This window comes from Conger conger, chromosome 8, assembly GCF_963514075.1.
Source record: "Conger conger chromosome 8, fConCon1.1, whole genome shotgun sequence".
Lineage (NCBI taxonomy): Eukaryota > Metazoa > Chordata > Actinopteri > Anguilliformes > Congridae > Conger > Conger conger.
Window position 1 is genome coordinate 31398020 of NC_083767.1, and position 26016 is coordinate 31424035.

A 26016-nucleotide genomic window follows, 5' to 3' on the forward strand; every position below is an offset into this window, starting at 1 on the left:
AAAACCATGCAAGCCCAAGCCATGACACTTCCTCCATCATGGTTCACTGATAAGCTTGTATGTTTTGGATCATGATCAGATCTCTTCTTTCCCCACACTTTGGCCTTTCCATCACTTTGGTAGAGGTTAATCTTGATCTCATCAGTCCATAAAATTTTGTTACAAAACTTTTGTGGCTTATCTCTGTACTCCAAATTGTAATCTTGCCATCTGATTCTTACTATTGATGGGTGGTTTGCATCTTGTACTACAGCTTCTATATTGCTGCTGTCTAAGACTTCTTCGAACGGTTGATTGAGATACCTTCACCCCTACCCTGTGGAGATTGTTTGCGATGTCACTGACTGATATTTTGGGGGTTTTCTTCACAGCTCTCACAATTTTTCTGTCATCAATTGCTGTTATTTTTCTTGGTTGACCTGTTTGATGTCTGCTGCTCAGTACACCAGCAATTTCTTTATTTTTCAGGACTTTCCAAGTTGTTGTACAAGTTGTCCCATCCTCTGATCTACCCTCTTTTTTAATTCCCCTCAATTTCCCCACCTTCAGAATGGTTTGCTTTCCTCCCAGAGACAGGTCTCTGGTCTTCATCTTGCTTTATCAAGTGTGGTTACAAGTGTAGTCTTCACAGGCAAACCCAAGGCTAAAACCAAGAGTAGACATTCAGAACTATTTATTGTTTAACCAATAAATCTAACAGGACACATCTGGGAAACATGAAACAATTGTCAGTCACATGTTCCAATGCCCACCTAAAAATTGGCTGGTCTGATAGAAAACGTGATGTGTTTAAGTTGTTTTAACAAATCTAGATAAAAATAAAATCTTTAATTTGGATCTGTGATCTCTGATCATGTACATCTTTTGACCTCAAACTCAGTTGTTTTCTGTATATAGCAAAACAAACAAATTGACCTCGCTGCTGCAATACTTTTGGAGGGGACTGTATAATGTGTCTAAGTCAGTGGTTCTCAAACTGGGGGCTGCAAGGGGGCACCAGGGGTTCTGTGAAAAAATCCTTGAGTTCATGTTTAACGTGTAAAATGCACAAAAACACATTTTATTTTGGGAAATTGTAAATAGACTTTACAATTGATGCCTCTCATTCACCCATTCACACACATACTCACAATCACACACCAAAGGCGACTGTCATGCTCAATGGGAGCAACTGGGTGTTGGGTGTTTTGCTCAGGGGCACTTCGACACACCCAGGGCAGGGGATCTACTTGACTGCCAGACAGCCGCTCTTACCTCCTGAGCTAATTTAATTATATTTATCCAATGAAATGCAATAAAATTATGAAATGTTGGTTTCTAGACTGTCTATTTCAAAAGTAATGTAAAAATAGGTTTGCTAGCTAGCCTACCAATCACAGATTTTGTGAAACGAGGCAATGAAGCCATGTAAACTGAAAAGACATCTCGCTACCCTCCATCCAGAGCACGCAAACAAAACCGTACCTGACAGCCATGCAAATAGCTAAAAGAAAAAAAAACCCACACCATCGGAGAGGAATTGATACTTCCTCCAGCAGTGGATTTGTGCAAGGTAATGGTCGGATGATCCTGCAAACAAGCTCAAAGCCATACTATTGTCCACCGTAAGCAGAAGACTGAACAAACTTTTAGATTTTTTGAAATTTGTCGATAGGCTGAGATCATGTAAGCAGTGCTCAATTCAGTTTGAGGAAAGATGTTGATAATTCAGCTCTCAATTGTTAGTTTGCAACTCATCGGAGGGGAAAATTGCAGAGGCCTTTTATTTTGCAAAGAAATGAAGTTGGACAATTTTATGGAAGAGTAAAATTTGAGCTGGTCAGAGTGCATGGCTGTTTGCATGGATGGTGCATTGGAGTCGTCACCTGAATCAAAGCTATGAAACCAAAGATAAATGCAACTCATTGCATGCTACATCAGCAGACACTTGAATCAAAGTCCATGTCAACTGATCTGCACAGTGTGATGGCCATTATCGGTATATATCAGTGGTCAAATTGATAAAATCCCAAACACACGAAATCACGTCTTTTGGAATGGCGGCCAATCACCATTGGTGTGAGTGTGTGTATGAATGGGTGAATGAGAAGCATAAATTGTACAGCACTTTGGATAAAGGTGCTATATAAATGCCAACCGTTTCTCAAAACTTTGAAATGGTTGCCAGTAATGACAAGCTGCTGTTTCATTTGGAAGTCAGTTGGCTGTCCCGTGGCAAAGTCCAAGAACAGGTATTCAAGCTGCTTTTTTGAGATTTTCACCAAAAGCACAAACTATTATCGCAGAGGATTTTTCTAACCCAGAATAAATTAGGAAATCTTGCTGATATTTGTAATTTTCTGAACGGATTTAACCTGCAAATTCAAGGGGTTTACTCATTGCGACAAGAATGCGACAAGGTCAGTGCATTCAGGAGAAAGACTGAGCTTTGGACACAAATGCCATGTCTGCTCATTGACAAAATCAGCACCCACCTTGCTTCATTGGGTGACCACCTCAAAACTCATGTATATGACCGGGTTTGTGATCCATTTGCTTGTGACAAGTGGCCTCAACGGAAAGGTCGAAGAAGAACTATTGGAATTATCAAGTAAACTAGAAATTAGATTCAAGCAGCAGACACCAGCAGAGATTTGGCATTCTGCTGGAGAGGAACACCCGGAACTGACACATGAAGCCATAAGGATACTGCTGTACTTCTCACCAACATACCTTTGTGAGGTGTAATTTTCAACCATGGCAGCAATTAAATCGAAATATAGGGCCCAAATTTAGGTGGAGGACAGTTTGGAGGAAGTTTGCGAACCGCTGGTTTAAGTAGTCTAAGAACTGTAGGAGGAGATAAGTCTACAAAAAGTGTCCAGAATAAAAATAAGAAGTATGGAGAATAACAATAGTTTGCTCTGCTAAAGCAAGCTGAAGGATAAAAACCATAAATAAACCCAAGTACGACTTTAAGGGATTAAACGTCCCTTTGATTTTCAGATGTTTTATGTGAGCAGTGCATTTTTATTCAGTCGCTTCATGCTAACACAGTGCTTGTTTTGCGTTGGGGCTGGTGCATGGCTGAGACTGGTTGTGTCAGTTATCTGTTTTACATGCAACTGTTGCCACAGGGCTGGGAGTTGCCCAGCAGGTTCACCCTTATCCTGCCTTCTCTCCTTCCCTCCCTCTCTTTTTCCCTCTCTGCAATGTTTAACTAACTGGTGGGGCAGTGTTGGTACGCAGCTGCTTTGTGCTTTGGAAAAAGGGAGGGGTCTGGTCAACTGAGCTAAGCCCTGATCAGGTGACAGGCTGTTTATGTTCCTTTGCAGTGAAACAGGCAGAGGGACACATGGACTGAGAGAGAAAAAGAGAAATGCCCATGAACTAACGCTGAACTGTACAGTACTGTGCAAAAGGTTTAGGCAGGTGTGAAAAAATGCTGGAAAGTAAGAATGCTTTCAAAAATATAAATGTTAATAGTTTATTTTTATCAATTAACAAAATACAAAGTGAGTGAACAGAAGAAAAATATTAATCAAATCAATATTTGATATTTGAAATTCTTTGCATCAATTCTTCTTTGTAAATTTTCACAAAGTCAGGGATTTTGTAGGCATATAGTCAGGTGTGTGATTAACCAATTATACCAAACAGGAGCTGATGAACATGATCATCAATTTAATATGTAGGTTGAAACATAATCATAAACTGAAACTGCTTCAAATAACTGAGGTTGCTGAAGATGGTCTAATGTCAGAAGTCATACACCATGGCAAGACTGAGCACAGCAACTAAACTCTCCCAGGTGGAAATTTCAAGGCAGACAGGGGTTTCCAGATGTGCTGTTGAAGAAGCACAAAGAAACGGGCAACATTGAGGACTGTAGACCCAGTGGTTGGCCAAGGAAACTTAGTGCAGCAGATGAGACACATCATGCTTACTTCCAGCAGTGCCATCAGCTCAGAATTGGCAGAAACCAGTGCGACCCAGGTACACCCATCTACTGTGCGGAGAAGTCTGGTCAGAAGTGGTCTTCATGGAAGAATTGTGGCACAAAAACACAGAAACTGGGGGTGCAGAAAAACAGGCAGAAGGCAGGCTGGAGAACGGTACAAGAATGAGTGTCTGCAGGCAACAGTAAAGCATGGTGGAGGTTCCTTGCAAGTTTGGGGCTGCATTTCTGCAAATGAAGTTGGGGATTTGGTCAGAATTAATGGTCTCCTCAATGCTAAGAAGTACAGGCAGATACTTATCCATCATGCAATACCATCAGGGAAGCATCTGATTGGCCCCAAATTTATGCTGCAGCAGGACAAAGATCCCAAACATACAGCCTGTCATTAAGAACTATCTTCAGTGTAAAGAAGAACAAGGAAGTCCTGGAAGTGATGGTATGGCCCCCACAGAGCCCTGATCTGAACACCATCGAATCTGTCTGGGATTACATGAAGAGACAGAAGCATTTGAGGCTGCCTAAATCCACAGAAGAACTGTGTTGTTCTCCAGTTATTATTCTACAGCATTTTTTCACACCTGCCTAAAACTTTTGCACAGTACTGTATGTGGTCAGGTTTCACCTGCCCGTCTCAACCTCCAGCAGTTGGACCTGGTTCCATGTATTGCACAGTGCACTGTTCAGCTTCCTCAGAGAGGTGGTACAGAAAAACAAAAATCCAACTGGGGAAGAAGCGATTTCCTGGTCTCAGGAAAGGCGCAGTTAAACAAAACTACCAGAAAACAGTTTATGTGGTATACTGTGTAACTTTTTGGGAACATTTAAAGGAGTAACATGCTGGTTGAATGTGACACATGCCAGTTGTCTTTCAACAATAAAACGAATGTGCATAATTATTTTAATATTCAGTCATTTCAACATTTTTCTAAGCCTAAATTTCCCACGTGGTAATGAAAAATGTCAATTAGCTGTGACAGGCCCGTACTTTCCTGTAGGCCAGCGGCGCAAGCTGTGGGTCACGAGTTATAGGGGAGGTATAAGGGGAGTGGTTATCCTCATGTGACGTACTACTAGGAGAACATTCTCAATCGGTTGAAAATAGGATAATACATTTAAAACGCTTACTTATACAAAACTAAAGAATGGACATATTTTATACTTATACTTATACTTTATACTTTATACTTATGCAAATTGCATATAAAAACCTAGAAAGTGTGACCAACCACTGAGTTACTCCTTTAAGCTGCCACTCCCCTTCCTTAAAAATATGTGTAATGTGTCATTTAAAGGTACAATAGGTAATTTTGGACTAAACACATCTGCATCCCAAACATTATGGTGCCCTGAAATGGAGGGACTATACCACTATAATTTCTACATGGTGAAAAAATACCCTTTTCTGAGAATGTAGACTTTAACCACATGCTAATTCTAAGATTCTGGCAAATCAGAGGAAAATCGAGGCATAATGTCCCCATTCCTTGTTCCGCACATTATGGAGGGCAATGTATAAGGCTGTGAAACCTGTAGGGAGAAAGAGGGGAGAAGGAAGCAAGAATTATGTAAAGCTGCAGCTCTGCCCCCATCTCTGGGATTTTTCTTTACACCTCTGTATATTTTACACGGACTTTACTCCTGTGTGTGTTTTCCAGGCACCCAATAAGAGACAGGGATTGAGACCTTTGACTTCTGAAAGTTAAAGCTATGTTTTCAACATTTGTCGAAAGTGAGGCCATATAATTTTGTCATGACAAAGAAACAGAGGACGAAAATAAATAATTCTTGGTATTGTTTATTATGTCTAAGCAAACTGCATCGTAGTGTTGTGTGTGCAGTGCATTTTTATGTAATGCTTTTACAGTATTGGAAGCATTGAAATCCACCAATAAAGCATTGTTGAATTGAATTGACAGAGGAAGAGACGGAGGCAGGCCCAGACCTGGCTCAAAATAAATATCATTGTAGTGCCTGTGCGTGTGTGTATATGTGTGTGTGTGCGCACGCATGACTGTGGGTGTGTGTATGAGTAGATGTACAGGTAAAGTGGGCTCCAGAATTATTGGCACCCCCGGTAAATCCTCAAAAAAAGTCCTGTGAACTCAAAATAATGACACCGATATTCACATAAGCTTTATTTTCCAACATGCATAAAGTAGTGTGCTTTATTAATCATTCAATGGAATCAACCAAAGTCTTTCATTTTTCAAATAAAAAATATATTTCCACAATTATTGCTACCCCTGGTTTAATTTAATTTAATTTGTGATAATCTTGACCATTCCTCCATGCAGAACTTTTCAGAATCATTGACAACCATGGGAATACCCCCCTCCTACCTACGACCAAGACTCAGCTTTTAAGATTTCCTGGTACTTTGTTGAATTAATTGTGCCATTGATCTTAAATGGTGCCCCTAGACCACTGGCAGCAAAACTCAATGACCCACCACCATATTTGACAGTAGGTATGAGGGGCATTTTTTGGCCGAAAATGTTGATGGTCTGTATAGCCAAAAACATAGCACTCTCTTCCAGTCATAATTCCAATGAGATTTGGCAAACCCAAGATGGTTAGTTTTGTTTTTTTGTGTTCAGTAAGGGCTGTCTTCGTATCACCCTTCCAAAGAGTTTGCTGGTATGGAGGTGCCATTGTATCCTTTTTTTTTTACTTGGTGGCCCCAAGTGCAATTTCCACCAGCTCTAACAATAAATAACCAAGTTTCCACACTCTAGTACATAAAATGGAAAAGTTGATGCAACAACTTTTTCTTGACTTCTTGTGTGGGTGACCTTTACTTTGTCTTTACATGGGAGTTTCATAAATGCTTTTTTATATATTTCTTCATTTACCCTTTCATGGTGCTCTGTTCAATGGCCCATTTTAACAAAAATAAAATTGAATATGCTTTAGAATGGCCAATCTTGTGTGTGCATGTATGTTAGCTATGTTTGCTAGCACATTTCATACACAGTTGGTACAGGCGCACTACAGGTCAGAGGAGTTTCATTTAGGTCATGAGACAAGGCAGCACTGCTGGCTGGAATGCTCCCTACTTCGCTGATGCTATGGCTAGCTATCACAGTCAGTCACAGTTATAGCACCAGCATGGCTAGGATGCCACACCACGCCACTGGGCGATGATGTCATCACCCCAAAAACCAGAACCTAAGTAGAACACAATACTGGGAAGACAACTCGTCCAGTTTCACTACTCTTTCCCAGTTGTTTTCAGTTTCAGACACCTGACTGTGTTTGTCTGTGTGTGTGTTTGCGTGTGTATGTTCGTTTGTGTGTGAATGCTCATGTTCACACGTGCATGTGTGCGTGCACGCAAATGGAAAAAAATGTGTGTGTGTTACAATTTGGCTGTGTCTACAGGTAGAACAGCCGTGTGTTTCTGTGGTCTGTCCATGTTTTATGTATGTTTGTCTTTGCAGGCATATGACGCAGATGATATGGAGCTAGGTGTGGACAATGCAGCATTCATGGATGAGTTCTTCTGCCAGGTAACCATGATTGTTATGCTTTTGTAATGTCAATGTTGTTATTTATGTGGTATGTATGTCTTCTCCCTGTAACTCAGTGTCTATCTGTCACAGATTGAAGAGATCAGGACCACTATTGATAAAATAGATGAGAATGTGGTGGAAGTTAAGAAGTTCTACTCCATCATCCTCTCTGCCCCCACATCAGACCAAAGTAATCAGCGCACTACTGTCCTCATCCTGTCTGTATCTGTACTGCTTCCTCTTCCTGTTTGTATCCCTGTTTGTATCTCAACTGCTTCATCATCCTCTTTGTATATCCAGCTCTTTCTCTGCCAGTTTGTATCTCTACTGCTTCCTGTGGGTGTGTTTGATTAAAACCCCTTAAAACCAACATATTTTTATAAGAATCCCCAAGCCACCTTAAATAAACCCCATTATCACCAAAACAGTATAGAGTACACACATGGTTCAAAGCTTAAAATAAATACTGGATTTGTACCAAAATGATCAACTCCCCCGATCCTACAAAAGTCTCACTCAGTTAACCTACAGAACATAGCCTCTCCAAATGGCACCAAATCTCTCGACATTGTAAATATATATTATTCAGCTTCTAAAAGGTAATTTAATCAAAGCTGTAAAGACAGATATTGGATAAATGAAACATTCAGTCAAATCAATTTTTTTTAGATATGAATGAATCATTTTACCTATTAGAGTCTGACACCTAGACATATCATACAAAGTTTCAACTTCATTGGTCAAATGGTTGAAGAGATATAACTTTTTTGGTTCATAGTGCACCACCTATTGTTAGAGAGGCGTCAAAACGTGCATGCCTCCACAGGATCTAGGACAACAATATTGCCCAAAACTTGTTTGAAGCCTTCATGGGTTTTAGTCATTTTTGTCAAATTGGCCACACCCACAATAAAAAAAAAAAATAGGGCAGCCTGTAGCATAGTGGTTAAGGTACATGACTGGGACACGCAAGGTTGGTGGTTTGATCCCCGGTGTAACCACAATAAGATCTGCACAGCGTTTGGGCCCTTGAACAAGGCCCTTAACCTCGCATTGCTCCAGGGGAGGATTGTCTCCTGCTTAGTCTATTCAACTGTACATCGCTCTGGATAAGAGCCTCTGCCAAATGCCATTAATGTAATGTAATGTCATGTAATGAAATATGGCATTTTAAGTGCTATTCAAGAAATGCTATTCTGCTAAATACAATCAGCAGAGAAAGGTGGCTTAATGAGTCAAATTTTTGCCCATGCAGAGACACATATGGTGATATAAAGCTCATGGCATCAGTTCAACCACAGTGCTGAAGTACTCAAATCTTATATGATATATTACTGTAGCGCCCCCTATCAGCCAATTTTCACCAAATTATGCATGCTGCTACAAAGTGACCAGTAGTAAACATGATTAAAATGTCTGTCCTGCAGGACTGGAGTTAAACCTGAAGAGTGTGTGGCCCTACAGGACTGTAGTTTGATCCTGTACCATTCCATTACCTCTAATCTCAAAATCACTTCCACCGTTTCCCTTTCTTTCTTTCTTGTTTGTTAAGATTAGTGTATAGACCACTACTGTCCCATTTCCTCTCCTCCTTTTCTTGCTGACCCTCTATCTCTTACCTCTTACTTTTTTTCTGTCCAGAAGCACAAGATGATTTGGATGCCTTGACCATTGACATCAAGAAACTGGCAAACAATGCTCGCAACAAACTAAAATGTACGTCCCCAGACTTAGCCGATATTTTTTAATAGTATTACTACAGAAGTTATTACAGGTGCTATATTTTGCAATGTTGCAGTTGTGATAGCAATTTTTGATATAGCATAATAGTATTAGTATTAATTAGTGACTGTGAACTTTGTAACAGGTATCGAGCAAAATTTGGAGACGACTGAGGAAAGAACATCTGCTGACATGCGGATACGTAACTCTCAGGTAATTGCGAGAAAAAGATGTAGATCTGATCAAATTTATGCAGCCAAGGATAATCCTACATAGATGGGGATAATTCTGTGGAGACTGGTATAATCCAGCGCACACAGGGATAATCCGGTGCAGATGGGGGTAATTACGCCCTGTATTTTGCCACTTGCCATTCTCTGTTGCACAGCATATTGTTCTGTCCCGGAAGTTTGTGGATGTGATGACCAAGTACAATGAGGCACAGGTGGACTTCAGGGAGAGGAGTAAAGGTCGCATCCAGAGACAGCTGGAAATCAGTAAGTTATACTCTTGCAATACCCCAAACTCTACTGTGCTATGCCCATCTCTCTGTCCTACCAAACCCCAAATTATACTGCTATGTCCTTCTCTCTTTGCTACTATACCCCAGACTCTACTGTGCTACACCCTATACATTTAAGCAATAACTCCTGACAGGCAGTGGTATATATGGTATATATATGGACATTTTATCTCAGCTAAGGGGCGTTGTTTGTCGCAACCCCCATAGCTGTGATAATATTTCTATAAAACCTTGGAGTAAAACGGTTACTAAACATAATAATATAGATATTATAGACACAATCCAATTAAAACCATCCATCCATCCATACATTATCTGAACCCGCTTATCCTGAACAGGGTCGCAGGGGGGCTGGAGCCTATCCCAGCATACACACACCATTCACTCATGCACTCATACCTACGGGCAATTTAGACTCTCCAATCAGCCTAACCTGCATGTCTTTGGACTGTGGGAGGAAACCGGAGTACCCGGGGGAAACCCACGCAGACCCGGGGAGAACAGAGCGACGCTAGCGTATATTAGACTCGCGAAAGTTGTCCTTAGTCAGTAAGTGCATCATTCCAACCAGGTGTTGTAGTTTTGCTGCGGATTTTCCTCTAGACGCGGTAACGTTTTATTTTAAATTGCTCATTTGAACAGCAAGGGTTAGGGCTTGAGCCAGTTTGTTTGTCTCGATCGCTGTTAATCACTTCTACTAGTTGCATACCTGTAGAGTGATTGAACGTTTGTCTTAAATAGCTTAAATAGCTGTGGAATTTACCAGTAGATTAGTTTTGATTTGATATTGCTTGTGAGCAATTGTAGGCGATTTAAATAGGTGTGTCAGAGCGACGCTAGCGTATATTAGACTTGCGAAAGTTGTCCTTAGTCAGTAAGTGCATCATTCCAACCAGGTGTTGTAGTTTCGCTGCGGATTTTCCTCTAGACGCGGTAACGTTTTATTTTAAATTGCTCATTTGAACAGCAAGGGTTAGGGCTTGAGCCAGTTTGTTTGTCTCGATCGCTGTTAATCATTTCTACTAGTTGCATACCTGTAGAGTGATTGAACGTTTGTCTTAAATAGCTTAAATAGCTGTGGAATTTATCAGTAGATTAGCTTTGATTTGATATTGCTTGTGAGCAATTGTAGGGGATTTAAATAGGCGTGTCCGTCCCAGTTTGTGATGTTATGTTTCACCCCATCCCAGTGTGCTCTCTCCCTCAAAGACCCCCCCTGCGACGTGGGCCTCCACGGCGTCGGAACCCCTCAAACCTCAGCTACCCCCCGCTGACCCCCTGTGAGGACTTTGCTGTCACAGGGGGACTATGGAACTGCCAGTCTGCCACTCGTATGTCTCCCTCCAGTCCCTACAATTCCTTGCCTTCACAGAGACCTGGATCACACCTGACAACACCGCCACTCCCGCTGCCCTCTCATCCTCCTTCTCCTTCTCGCATACTCCCCGGCCTTCCAGCCGTGGTGGTGGTACTGGTCTTTTAATTTCCCCCTCATGGAAATTTTCTGTTCTCCCCCTCTCTGACCTGTCCATATCCACTTTTGAATTCCATTCTGTTGCAGTATCCTACCCTACTAACCTTTTCATTGCAGTTATCTACCGTCCTCCAGGGCCCCTGGAAAACTTCCTTGATGAGCTAGACACCCTTCTCAGCTCCTTCCCTGAGGATGGCACCCCATTGATTCTCCTTGGAGACTTCAACATCCACCTTGAAGCCTCTCAGGCTGCTGCCTTCCTACCGCTAATCCACTCCTTCGGCCTCTCTCAGGCTGCTGCCTTCCTACCGCTAATCCACTCCTTCGGCCTCTAGACCTTGTTTTTGTGAGGAACTGCTCATGCTCCGATTTCACGGTTACCCCTCTGCATACATCTGATCACCACTTCATCTCATTCTCCCTCCCTCTTCCTCCCAATCCTCCTCCCCCTTCTCCCACCCACACTTCCTCAGCCCGCCGTAACCTCCACTCCCTCTCACCCTCTTCCTTTGCCAGCACCGTCACCGTCTCACTCCCCCCTCTTGAATCCTTCTTCGAACTCCCCACTGACTCTGCATCTGCCACCCTCCTTTCAACTCTCTCCTCCACCTTTGACTCTCTCTGTCCCCCTGTCTCAAAGCCACCTCGCACATCCCCTCCCAGTCCTTGGATATCTTGACACCCTCCGTACCTCCAGAATCAGCCTCCGTGCAGCGGAGAGGAAATGGGGAAAATCCAGAGACCCTTCAGACCTCACAATTTACCAGTCTCTCCTGGCGGCATTCTCTTCTGCTGTCACTGCCGCCAAAGCAAAATACTATCAGACACAAATTCAGAACTCCGCTTCTAACCCCGTTCTCCATTTTCTCCTCTCGCCTCAACGCACCGCCTCCTCCACCTCAGTCCTCCTTCGCTGCTGATGACTTTGCTGACTTTTTCGATGAGAAGGTCACAGTCATCCGCAGATCCTTTACAACCACCACCCCCCTCACTGTGCCCTTCCCCCCCTCTAGGCCCATCCCTTCCTTTTCCACTTTCTCTCCCCTTACAGACTCTGATGTTTCTCAACTCCTGCTCTCCCACCGCTCTACAACCTGTGCCCTTGACCCTATCCCCTCTTCTCTTCTCCAGACTATCACACCAGACATTCTCCCATTTGTCACCTCCCTTGTCAACTCCTCCCTGTCTTCCAGCTGTTTTCCAGCATCCTTCAAGAGGACCCACATCACTCCATTGCTAAAAAAGCCTACCCTGGATCCCTCCATCATCCTGAACTACCGCCCGGTATCTCTTCTTCCTTTTCTTTCTAAAACCATAGAACGAGCTGCTTCTACTCAACTTTCTTCTTTCTTTTCTAACAACAACCTGCTAGACCCCCATCAGTCTGGCTTCAGATCGGTCCACTCAACAGAGACCGCGCTCCTCTCCGTCAGTGAGTCGCTCCATGCCGCACGAGCAGCCTCCCTCTCCTCTGTCCTCATTCTTCTAGATCTCTCTGCTGCCTTCGACACTTTGGATCACTCCGTCCTCCTGTCCACCCTGTCAGCAACGGGCATCTGTGGCACAGCCCTGGACCGGATTGAGTCCTACCTCTTTGGTCGCTCCTTCCAGGTTGCCTGGGCTGGTACGGTATTGACACCTCGGCCCCTTGCCACAGGAGTTCCCCAGGGCTCAGTCCTAGGCCCGCTTCTTTTTTCTCGTTACACTCGTTCCCTTGGCCCTGTGATCACTGCACATGGGCTATCCTACCACTGCTATGCGGATGATACCCAACTCTTCATCTCGTTCCCACCATCTGATACAAATACTCACACGTCACCCCCCTGCTTACTTCACTCCACTGACTGCCTGTCATGGCTCGCATCAAATTCAAAACATTGGTGCTAGCCTTCCAAGCAGTTAAGGGGTCTTCTCCAGCTTACCTACAAAAAATCATCAGACCCTAGACCCCTGCCAGACCTCTTCGTTCAGCCTCCACAGGCCGCTTGGCACCTCCCCCTCTCCGAACCTCCACCTCACGCTCACGACTACTGTCTGTTCTGTCTCCACGGTGGTGGAATGAACTCCCCGTTGAGGTCAGAACTGTACAATCTCTCCCCACCTTCAAACGCAAACTGAAGACACACCTCTTCAAGCAGCACCTCTCCCCATCCCTCCCTACCTCCCTGTGATCCTTAATTGTTGTCTTTGTGATTTACTTTGTGTTTTGGTATTTTTAGTTGGCTAGGTAAGCAGTATTTGGATAGTTAAATTTGGTCACTTTTGCTTTGTTGTTTGTTCATTTGTTGTTTAAAATAAAACAAAAAAAAATACTTCCCTCTAGGGTCTTTCTGCGCAGTTAGCCCTGGTTATGGGTATGCACTTTGTTGTACGTCGCTCTGGATAAGAGCGTCTGCCAAATGCCAATAATGTAATGTAATGTAAAACATGCAAACTCCGCACAGAGAGGCCCTGGCTGAGGGGATTTGAACCCCGGACCTCCTTGCTGTGAGGGGGCAGTGCTACCCACTGCACCATCCGTGCCGCCATCCAATTAAAACCAATAAAATAAATCACATTTTATGAACAATAATAATAATTTAGAAGAAAATTGTTCTTGCTGCTGGCAGAGCTGTGCCAGGTGGTCGATATGCAATGTAAACTCTAACGTTGTTCTGTCAAACTGGCTAGCTAGTTTGCTTACAAGCTAGCCACTGTGATTCAGCAAGCAAGAGTTTATGCCTTTTTGATGTTTATTCGTATGTTCCAATTGTGCAAGCACTGAAAAACCGTTGCACTCACGTTGCATAGGTCTACTCATTTTATTATTTGGAGAAGCACTCTTCTGCTGTCTCCAGTCCACAAGTTTTGGTCACCCTAAAACTGCCTGCTTACAGACACAAATCTCTCTCGCAAATCAAGACTCATGTCGGATAGTTTGTGAATCACGTGGAAGCGGAGGCAGTTTTAGGGTGTGTAGCTCTGCGTCCCTGCTTACTTTACAAATTAGGGGCAACATTGATTGATGTGCATCGGCTAGCATCTAATGGTTTTTCCATTTTGATTTGAATGGCTGCTTCGCCGCAGAGTGATACTTGAAATATAACTCTAAACAAGCATTTGAACTCACAGTAGTGGTATACAGAAATTGTATCACTGCTATGGACCAATCAAATTGTGAGATTTGTCCTGCCAGTCTTATAATAGTGCTATATAGTAGGGCTGAGCTGACTACATAATTGTAGTCAGATCCGTATCCGGTTACCAAGCCATAGTCATAGTAGTCATAGTCAGAAAAAAGAAGAAAATTACAAGCAAATGGTAAACATGTTGTCCCCCACCCCCATACACTGTTGCCATCTCTGATTACATTGGGTGTAGAGCAATTGCTTGAGGCCTGACATTGGTAGTAGCTATGAAGCTAAGCTTTTAATGGATATATAGCAGACTAACTTGAAATAGTTTGCTAAAATTGCACAACACTGTTCTGAGAAAATTGGTCCCGGGGGAGGGGCCGGACTAAGAGGGATTCAAAGACTCCCATGATACGGCCACACAACGACCCAGTTACCTCGCCCGGAAAAGGGAAACCAGGGCCCCCTGCTGGAGCCAGACCCGGGAGGGGAGCTCGTCAGCGAGCGTCTGGTGGCCGGGCCTTATCCCATGGGGCCCGGCCGGGCACAGCCCGAACTGGTCATGTGGGGTCGCCGCCCTATGGGCTCACCACCTGCAGGGGTTCGGCATCGGAGTCGGGTGCTTTGCCCAACGGGCAGTAGGCAAAGGCGGGGATCCGGGCGTGCTGATCCTCAGCATCGCAGACTGCTTCTGGGGACGTGGAACGTCACCTCTCTGGTGGGGAAGGAACCGGAGCTAGTGCGGGAGGCGGAGCGGTACCAACTAGATATAGTTTGGCTCACCTCCACGCACAGTACTGGTTCCGGAACCAAACTCCTGGAGAGGGGCTGGACTCTGTTCTTTTCTGGAGTTGCGCAAGGTGAGAGGCGCCGGGCCGGTGTGGGGATACTCACAAGCCACCGGCTGAGCGCCACTGTGTTGGAGTTCCACCCGGGGAACGAGAGGGTCGCCTTTCTGCGACTACGTGTTGCTGGGGGGAAAGCTCTGACTGTCGTTTGTGCTTATGCACCAAACGGCAGTTCAGAGTATCCGGCCTTCTTGGAGTCACTGGGCGGCATCCTGGAAAGGGTGCCACCCGGAGACTCCATAGTTCTGCTGTGCGACTTCAACGCTCACGTGGGCAATGACGGAGAAACCTGGAGGGGGGTGATTGGGAGGAATGGCCTGCCTGATCTGAACCCAAGCGGTGTTTTGTTATTGGACTTCTGTGCTGGTCATGGATTGTCGATAACAAACACCATGTTCGAGCATAGGGTAGCTCATGAGTGTACTTGGTACCAGAGCACCTTATGCCAAAGATCGATGATCGACTTTGTGGTCGTATCGTCAGACCTGCGGCCGTATGTCTTGGACACTCGGGTGAAGAGAGGAGCAGAGCTGTCAACTGATCACCACCTGGTGGTGAGTTGGATCAAGTGGCCGAGGAGGCTGCCGGACAGACCCGGTAAACCCAAACGTGTAGTGAGGGTGAACTGGGAACGTCTGGCGGAGGCCCCTGTTCGCGAGGTCTTCAACTCCCACCTCCGGAGGAACTTCTCACGCATCCCGGGGGTAGCTGGGGACATGGAGTCCGAGTGGGCCATGGAGTCCGAGTGGGCCATGTTCAAAGCCTCCATTGCAGAGGCGGCAAGCAGGAGCTGTGGCCAGAAGGTCATCGGTGCCTGTCGGGGCGGCAACCCAAGAACCCGCTGGTGGACACCAGCGGTGAGGGAGGCCGTCAAGCTGAAGAAGGAGGCCTTTCGGGCTTGGCTGGCCCGGGGGTCCCCTGAAGCAGCAGACAGGTACCGGGTGGCCAGAAGGGCTGCGGCTTCGGCAGTCGCTGAAGCAAAAACCCGGGTATGGGAGGAGTTCGGGGAGGCTATGGAGAAGGACTTTCGGTTGGCCTCGAGGAAGTTCTGGCAAACCATCCGACGACTCAGAAAGGGAAAGCAGGGCTTGTCTCAGGCTGTTTTCAGCAGGGGAGGAGAACTGCTGACCCGGACTGGGGATATTGTCGGGCGGTGGAAAGAGCACTTCGAGGAGCTCCTGAACCCGAACAACACGTCCTCTGTGGAAGAGGCAGAGCCCGAAGACTCGGGGGAATCTGCACCTATATCCCTGGCGGAAGTTGCTGAGGTAGTCAAAAAGCTCCTCAGTGGCAAGTCGCCGGGTGTAGATGAGATTCGCCCTGAGATGCTGAAGGCTCTGGACATTGTTGTGCTGTCTTGGCTGACAAGCCAAGTGTCGCTTCAGTGTCGCTTGGAGGTCGGGGACAGTACCTGTAGAGTGGCAGACCGGGGTGGCGGTCCCCATTTTGAAGAAAGGGGACCGGAGGGTGTGCTCCAATTACCGGGTTATCACACTCCTCAGCCTCCCTGGGAAAGCTTACTCTAGGGTGCTGGAAAGGAGGCTCTGATCGACGGTCGAACCTCGGATTCATGTGACTTCCGTCCTGGCCGTGGAACAGTGGACCAGCTCTTTACCTTGGCAGGGTTGCTGGCGGGGTCATGGGAGTTTGCCCATCCAGTCCACATGTGCTTTGTGGACTTGGAGAAGGCTTTCGACCGTGTCCCCCGGGGAACCCTGTGGGGTGTACTGCGGGAGTATGGGGTACTGGGGCCGTTGTTACGAGCCATCAGGTCCCTGTATAAGCAAAGTGAGAGCTGTGTCCGCACGTTTCCTGTGGGTGTTGGACTCCGCCAAGGTTGCCCTTTGTCACCGGTCCTGTTTGTGGTATTCATGGACAGGATCTCAAGGCGCAGCCGAGGTGAGGAGAGTGTCCAGTTTGGTGACCTCAGAATCGCATCTCTGCTTTTTGCGGATGATGTGGTTCTGCTGGCTTCATCGGACCGTGACCTTCAGCACGCACTGGAACGGTTTGCAGCCGAGTGTGAAGCGGCCGGAATGAGAGTCAGCACCTCCAAGTCCGAGGCCATGGTTCTCTGCCGGAAAACGGTGGATTGCTCCCTCCGGGTTGGGAACGAGTCTTTGCCCCAAGTGAAGGAGTTCAAGTATCTCGGGGTCTTGTTCACGAGTGAGGGTAGAAGGGAGCGTGAGATCGACAGGCGGATCGGTGCAGCGTCAGCAGTAATGTGGGCGTTGCACCGGACCGTTGTGGTGAAGAGGGTTTACCGGTCGATCTACATTCCAACCCTCACCTATGGTCACGAGCTTTGGGTAGTGACCAAAAGAACGAGATCGCGTATACAAGCAGCCAAAATGAGCTTCCTCCGTCGGGTGGCCGGGCTCAGCCTTAGAGATAGGGTGAGGAGCTCGGACATCCGGAGGGAGCTCGGAGTAGAGCCGCTGCTCCTTCACGTCGAAAGGAGCCAATTGAGGTGGTTCGGGCATCTGATCAGGATGCCTCCCGGCGCCTCCCTTTGGAGCTTTTCCGGGCTCGTCCAACTGGGCGGAGACCCCGCGGGAGACCCAGAGCCTGCTGGAGAGACTATATATCTCTCCTGGCCAGGGAACGCCTCGGGATCTCCCAGGAGGAGCTAGAATGCGTTGCTGGGGAGAGGGATGCCTGGAATACCCGGCTTTGCCTACTGCCACCGCGACCCGACTCCGGATAAGCGGGTAATGATGGATGGATGGATGGATGTTCTGAGAAAGTGGAACAGTGGCATTTGCTGGAATGCCACATAGTAGATGGCAGAACCTAGCAACGTCATTTTGCAGCATATTGGGAGCAACAATCCAAATCTAATAAAGGAACATCTCATCTGCCTACCTTGGATAGTAGTAATAGTACTTCACAGGTAATCTAACCCATTACATTTATTTAGCATATGATCCTATTGACTACATCCAAAGCTACACTGTAAAAACCTGTACATTTGCCATAGCATCCCCTAATGGCCAACTGGCTCCAAATTTTACACGTTAGTACCCGTAAGTGATCAATATACTCACCAGGTTTCATAATGATCACCCATTGGTAAGCCTGTCAAATAGCTGCTGATTTGTTTCTGGTGGCCATGTTTTTTAAGATATCTTTTCTTCCTTGCGTAACTGGTAGGGTCCTTCAATGAGATTCAGTCTACAAAATATTCACTTGATAATTCAAACGGTTCAAGAGATATATGCATTTACACATTTTTGCTTCTTTTGTCCACCAAAACGTGCCTGCTTCCACAAAATAAAGTATTGCACAAAATTTGGTGAAGATCAAAGTTATAGGTTATAGGTGTCAAAATAGCCATGCTCACAACTTCAGACTCTCCAGACTCTTTGAGCCTAATTTGGTGATTTAAAGTTGGGCCAAGAAACCCCAGATGGAAAAAAAATTGGCAAGTGCATATTTAATTAGGAATATACATTTTCTAACAACAGCCTGCTAGACCCCCATCAGTCTGGCTTCAGATCGGGCCACTCGACAGAGACCGCGCTCCTCTCCATCAGTGAGTCGCTCCATGGCGCATGTGCAACCTCCCTCTCCTCTGTCCTCATTCTTCTAGATCTCTCTGCTGCCTTCGACACTGTGGATCACTCCATCCTCCTGCCCGCCCTGTCAGCAACGGGCATCTGTGGCACAGCCCTGGACTGGATTGAGTCCTACCTCTCTGGACGCTCCTTCCAGGTTGCCTGGGCTGGTACGGTATCGACACCTCGGCCCCTTGCCACAGGAGTTCCCCAGGGCTTAGTCCTAGGCCCGCTTCTTTTTTCTCTTTACACTCGTTCCCTTGGCCCTGTGATCACTGCACATGGGCTATCCTACCACTGCTATGCAGACAATACCCAACTCTTCATCTCATTCCCACCATCTGATACACAGGTTTCTGCCCGTATCTCTGCTTGCCTGAGTGACATCCAGAGCTGGATGGACAACCACCATCTAAAGCTCAACCCAGGTAAGACTGAAATGATATTCATCCCTGCAAAGACCTCTCCCCATCTGGATCTCTCCATTTCCCTCGGGGATACCACACTCACGCCATCACCCAGTGCAAGGAACCTCGGCGTGGTGATGGACAGCAGACTGTCCCTTTCCGAGAACATTGCGGCGGTGACCCGGTCATGCAGGTTCTTCCTATACAACATACGGAGAATCCGCCCCTTTCTCACCTCCCTCCTGGTCCAAGCGATGGTTCTGTCCCACCTGGACTACTGCAATTCCCTCTTGGCTGGCCTTCCAGCGTCCGCCATCAGACCCCTCCAACTTATCCAGAATGCAGCAGCTCATCTGGTCTTCAACCTTCCCAAATACTCACACGTCACCCCCCTGCTTACTTCCCTCCACTGGCTGCCTGTCATGGCTTGCATCAAATTCAAAACATTGGTGCTAGCCTTCCAAGCAGTTAAGGGGTCTTCTCCAGCTTACCTACAAAGAATCATCAGACCCTACACCTCTGCCAGACCTCTTCGTTCAGCCTCCACAGGCCGCTTGGCACCTCCCCCTCTCCGAACCTCCACCTCACGCTCTTGGTGGTGGAACGAACTGTAGGTCAGAGGTCAGAGGTCAGAACTGTAGAATCTCTCCCCACCTTCAAGTGCAAACTGAAGACGCACCTCTTCGAGCAGCACCTCTCCCCATCCCTCCCTACCTCCCTGTGAACCTTAATTGTTGTCTTTGTGATTTACTTTGTGTTTTGGTATTTTTTAGTTGGCTAGGTAAGCAGTATTTGGATAGTTAAGTTTGGTCACTTTTGCTTTGTTGTTTGTTTATTTGTTGTTTAAAAAAAGATAATAAAAAAAAAATAGGCTCTGGTCCTTATCTTTGTTGTACGGGTAGCAATTGAAATTGTACTTCCCTCTAGGGCCTTTCAGCGCACTTATCCCTGGTTATGGGTATGCACTTTGTTGTACGTCGCTCTGGATAAGAGCGTCTGCCAAATGCCAATAATGTAATGTAATGTAATGTTCGGCATTAGCCAAGGAATCTGAGGAAAAAATAATTTTGATTCTACAGCACACGATTCAATTAATTAATTGCGATTACATTGGTTATGGGGGTGGATAGCAATATACCTGCTTTTTGGAAGACTACTACAAAATAAAAATAAAATAAAAAGTAGATTAAAAAAATAGGGTTCCAGCACTACCGACTTGGACCTCTATTAATTATAATAATATGAAGAAAATCAATAGGGTTTTTAGCGAAAAAAAAATAATTTCCAGCTCACCCAATAATCTGCTGAAGCTCCTTCTTTGTCTTAGGGTCTGAAAAAGCATGTCAAGTTATTCAAAAAGAAGTGTGATCTGCATGTGTTTTTCATCATCCATAGAATGAGTTTTTATAGTGGGGAAATTACGCTGATGAGGTGGGGGGCTTCAACTAGGCAGTCATGATTAATGCAACAGTGAAAAGCCATGTGCCTGTCAGAGAATGACTGCTCTACAACTGAAAAATGTATTGTGCTCATTATTATATTCGGGAAACACGGTCACAAACATAAACGTGGTCACAAATATAAATATGAGACAGGCTACAAGGTTTATTTCAATGTTTTTGTGGTGGGGGAAAAGGAGTAAAAAAATTGTATTTTGTTCTAACTAGTTCAGACTGGAATGTTATGTTGCAGGTGGAACAAAAGAACAGAAAGGTTAAAATCATAATTCTGTTTGGAAAGGATACAATTTGTACAAGTGGGTAAAGCTGCCATTGTGTTACCTTGTAATTGCAGTGGATAAAGTCACCATTGTGTAATTGCAGCGGGTAAAGTCACCACTGATGAGGAGCTGGAGGAGATGCTGGAGAGTGGGAATGCTGCTGTCTTCACTGCTGGGGTAAAAGTGTCCTGCACAACACCCCATTTCCACTGTGTGTGTATCTTTTTTAAAACTGTGCCAATTACCCCACATTTAAATCCTTTTACAGACTTTTCATATTGTTCATTCATCTGTCTGTTTTCTGGAACACGTAATTTGAGCTTTGTTAATTTTTTGGTTTATTAATCAATTATTGTTTTATCACTTGATGCACTGTAAATAAATATTAACTGTTTTCTGCTTGCAGATTGTAGACTCTGGCATCTCCAAGCAGGCACTGAGTGAGATCGAGTCTCGACACAAAGACATTGTGCGGCTGGAGAGCAGCATTAAAGAGCTGCACGACATGTTCATGGACATTGCCATGCTGGTGGAAAACCAGGTACTCTTTCCCTCCACTCACTGTCTCTCTTTTTTTCTCTCTCCCTGTATCTCTCCCATCTCTGAAGTTCAAGTGAAATTTCAGAAAAATGTCTGAGATCATTTGTCCACACTCCTGTGGTTGACATTACGGACAGCCAGAGTAACTGTGGGCGGGCTGTCTGATACTACTCCAGCCTTAAGAAGAAAATTATCTCATGAAAAAATTTTTTTCATGAGATAATACTAGTATGCCATGGCCGAGATCAAGTGTGCCTTGGTTTTTAATGACCAATTGTGTTTTTATAAACCCTCATTAAAAATATTTTTATATGCCCTGGCACTGTTTCTTAAAGGAGCATCGTCATGCTTGTTTCAGTTGAGCTTATTTGGATTAAATGCTTAAATTATGAGTGTAGGCATTTTTTAAATCACTGTCAGTATAGCGATTTCCTAAATATGGGGCAAAACTTCTAACAGCAAACCTGTCCAGGCGTGAATCTCTAGTATGTATTTCCCAGAAGGTAACGGGCCCTCAAGCTCCACCCTGAAGCGCAGAGACTGGTTTATGGATGGCCACCCATCCAGGCAATCACATGACACTCCCATGAAAAAATATGGTAACGTTAGCATACAAATAGCATACCAACTTTGGCATTTTTAATGCTGGATCCTTTATGTCTGAGGTTAGCTATGTACCATAACTTGTTTGAAGCACATGGCTGTGTGTTTACAACGGGTCACATCTTCCCCATCCTCAGCCATTTCTGTTAGCAGTGCACTACCTTTTCAAAATCTAACAGAAAAAAGTTTTAATATGTAATGCATCCCTGATCACGCAATGACAAGATACTAGTTAAGTAGTTATGTCCATGATCGGAACAAGTTCACTCAACAGTCTCTTGACAAGTTCGAGAGAAAAGTGAGGAAAATAACAGCAGGCAGTAGCCTTTACTGATCTAAGGAGGAGAAACCAGAGAGGAACTGGCCTATCACGAAACAGTGTTAACTTTATGTAATGCATTTGTCACTGATGTACAGCTACTGCAGCCAATGTAAAAAATGAATAAATAAAGCAGGCCAATTCTCTGATCATGGATAATGAATCCAATAACATTCTTATTCATAAAAAAGTCAATACTCGCTACAATGAGTACTCATATCATTAATGTAATGAGTATTTGTATGAAACGAATACTCGGCTCACCCCTATTAAATACATTACATAGCTAATGTTAACATTGGTTATATCAGGGCTCTCAAGTTTCATGAAAAACTCTGAGTGAGATTGCAAATCAGGGCTGGAGCAAATCGACATTGTGTATGTTTTGGTCGCAGAGGCCCCTTGGTCGAATCCACTTCTCACAATTATAGTTTAGTTTATATAAACTATATGAACTTTAATTTAGTTTATAATTAAGTTTATAATTGACCAGCACAAATAAATCAAATAGAACCGAAAACGTACTAACTTACTGGAGCGTTGTTCACAGTATACCTACCCATCAGAGCACACCGCCTTTCTGAGCGTGCAGGTGCAGAGTGGGACAATTGCGGCAGATCCTCACAGTAACCCCGCCTACCGGCCAGACGGGTAAAGATCACCAAAAAATGTCAAAAGATCCTCAAGTGTCCAAACGTGGCTCCAAATCCAAATCCTTTTCAAAGCTGTCTTGTTTATTTCTGTGTAGTGGGTTTTATCCGTTCTCGGCCGACTCACCTTGAGAAAAGACAGGTGTGGCGTGTGAGCGTGTGAACTGGTTGAAATGTGTGTGTCTCACGGTCAATGGGTGAGACTTGAGAGGTTTTGTTATATAGATAGCTAAGTAAAATGCTGGAAAGTTAGCACCTAACGTTAGCTAGCCGCAACAGACAACGCTAACGATACCCTAGGTTAGCCTCATTCTTTGTAATAGAATGTTATTTAACTTAGTCCCTCGCAATTGACAGTTACTTTTATTAACTATCTTGTCATATCATAGCTAAGGCTGCATTCCATACAACTCGGAAGTCAAATTTTTTTCCAACCTCCTACAAGTAACAGGGCGATACAACGTCACTCAAAGTCGGAATTCCTACTCATGTACTCGGTACAAATCTATCTACCCTGACTTCACCAGAAGCAGTTGTCTGACAACACACAACAATGGCAGTGCCCATGGAGGCACACATCGTAAATAGTAAACCATGAACTAAAAGGCAACGCAACGTATTTGCTCCTGCGTAACATTAAAATGAAACATGCTGTCATACGGTAAAGCCTGTTTTGCATGCAAATTGATGTTGCCAATGTTATTAGTTAGCTGGTTAGGGCAAGTGATCTCTGAAAGTTATCTTCTTAAGACTGGAGTAGTATCAGACAGCCCGCCCACAGTTACTCTGGCTGTCCGCAATGTCAATCACAGGAGTGTGGACAAAATCGGGTCTTAGGTTTGTATCAGTCCGTCGGGAAGTTAGCAAACAACTAACAACTGCATACAGCGAGAACACTTGAAAAGATTTGGGGCTAGTTTCCTGGCTGAACCCCCGGAAGCCCAATGATAGTGACGCCACTGTATCTGACGTCACACAACAATGGCAGCGACCATGGAGGCGCACTTCATAAAGTAAACCATGAAGTAAACCGACTAAAAGAAAATATAAATTTTATATGGAAATTTCTGCATGACATTAAAATAAAACTTACTCATAGTAAAACCTGTTCTGCAAGTAAATTGATGTCAAAGTACACTCAGTGAGCACTTGTATTATACTTATTAAGTCTTTTGCTGCTGTAGCCTTTCCACATGGACGTTTGACGTGTTGTGTGTTCAGAGATGCTCTTCTGCAAACGACTATTGTGATGCGTGGTTATTTGCATCACTGTCACCTTTCTGTCACCCTTCTCCTCCGACCTCTCTCATTAACAACCCGTTTCTGCCCTCAGAACTGCTGCTCACTGGATATTTTTTGCACCATTCCCTGCAAACTCTAGAGACTGCAATGCATGGAAATTCCAGGAGATCAGCAGTTTCTGAGATACTCAAACCACCCTGTCTGGCTCCAACAATCATTCCACGTTAAAAGTCACTTGGATCATATTTCTTCCCCATTCTGACATTTGGTCTGAAAAACAGCTGAACCTCTTGACCATGTCTGCATATTTGTATGCATTTAGTTGCTGCCACATGATTGGCTGATTAAATATTTGCATTAACAAGCTGGTGTGCAGGCCTACCTAATAAAGTGATCACTGAGTGTATGTTGCCAATGTTATTAGTTCTCTGGTTAGGGCAAATGATCTCTGAAAGTTATCTTATCAAACCTTTTTTGGCAAAATGTAAAAACTACCAAAAACAAGTAGAAACATTTGGAAATATACCATTTACTGACTTTTGCAGATTATCTACCAATGTAGCTAGACGGGAGCACATTTAGCAAGTGGTATATAGTGTCCTTGAACAATAGTAGGCTCGCCATAAATGTGGAAAGGTTGCTTGTTACATTTCAATCCAAATTAGTGACCAGATTTCTTAAAACCAGCCGAAAACTGCAAACACGCAACTTCCCTTTTTTCACTTTAGAAAAAATAAACATGCCACATATTAGTGGGCAACTCTATAGGTAGCCTATGTTGTTCCATGCCTTTCTCAGTTGGTGTCCTATAGGCATCTGTTGTTCAGCCAGTAGCTTGTTGCTCAATATCATGATATTGATTTTTACAGTTGCCGTTTTCATGCAAGCACCCCTTGTCGGTGTCATATTGGAAATATTTGAATCTTAGAAATTACCGGTATAGATACACTGCTATATATATATGTTGGCTTTTGTGCAACCATACATTACATGAAATTATTTTTTGCCATCACCAACTGAAATGATACTGCTGTTGTACATATCAAATGAATGTGCTTATACTGAATTTTATTGTTTTGGCTGTGGTCCAGCCTAATGGACAGCGTGCTTGTACAGCCTATATTACGAGTGTATTAAAAAAATGTTTTAACCCGGTTAATCGATTAAATCTCACCAGTTAGCTGTAACATGCAAGTAATTGTGATGGCAGGAAAGTTACGTCTCTATATAACCACTTGCATTTCTGTTAATTGCTGAAAGCTTTCTGTGGAAGATCCAGCTCCAAGGTAAATGCACTGTATTTCAGTTTTTTGCTCATCAGTAATGAGTTACATTTATTGTGTATTCACTGGTGTGTCAGAATATCTTTTGCCCCTTCGACTATTTTGTGTGTGTGTCTGTTGATTTAACATTCAACCCAGTTCATCGTGTGTGTGTGCTGTCATTTCAGGGTGATATAGTGGACAATATAGAGTCGCAGGTATCTAAAACTGTGGATCACATAGCGGTAGCCAAGACGGAGACCAAAAAGGCCGTCAGGTACCAGAGCAAAGCACGCAAGGTGATGCATGTTAATGAATGTCACATCCTGGTAGTGTGTATTTTTCTGTCTTTTTCTTTCCCCACCTGCATTTCTCTGGCACCATATGGCAGGAAATCAATGCCAAAAACCAAATCTACACACACAGAACTTTGTTATGCAGACCTTATGTGCAAGAAAAGCCCATATTTGAGTGCAATATTGTAGCCTTTCAGGAGAAATTCATGCTCATAAAATTTGGTGGGCATAGATTTGTTTTGCCATTGATTTACTGCCATACTGCCCCTCCTGTCAGGTTGGTATGAT

At 44.5% G+C, this 26016-nt stretch overlaps 1 protein-coding gene across 5 annotated transcripts in view; it reads left to right on the forward strand.

Annotated features, from left to right (window-relative positions):
* The window catches only part of stx3b (syntaxin 3b), a 34157-nt gene that overhangs the window by 3532 nt on the left and 4609 nt on the right, over positions 1-26016 (forward strand). For 2 of the 5 annotated variants that reach the window (XM_061251644.1, XM_061251642.1), the window contains exons 2-9: positions 7381-7449; positions 7543-7642; positions 9094-9168; positions 9320-9387; positions 9563-9671; positions 20920-20993; positions 21223-21357; positions 25621-25731. In XM_061251644.1, coding sequence (XP_061107628.1) covers positions 7399-7449; positions 7543-7642; positions 9094-9168; positions 9320-9387; positions 9563-9671; positions 20920-20993; positions 21223-21357; positions 25621-25731 — 723 coding nt within the window. In that variant the 5' untranslated portion in view covers positions 7381-7398. Of the gene's footprint in view, positions 1-7073; positions 7450-7542; positions 7643-9093; positions 9169-9319; positions 9388-9562; positions 9672-20919; positions 20994-21222; positions 21358-24261; positions 24416-25620; positions 25732-26016 lie in introns of those variants that run through there. The other 3 variants (XM_061251640.1, XM_061251641.1, XM_061251643.1) reach the window with 2 other exon arrangements.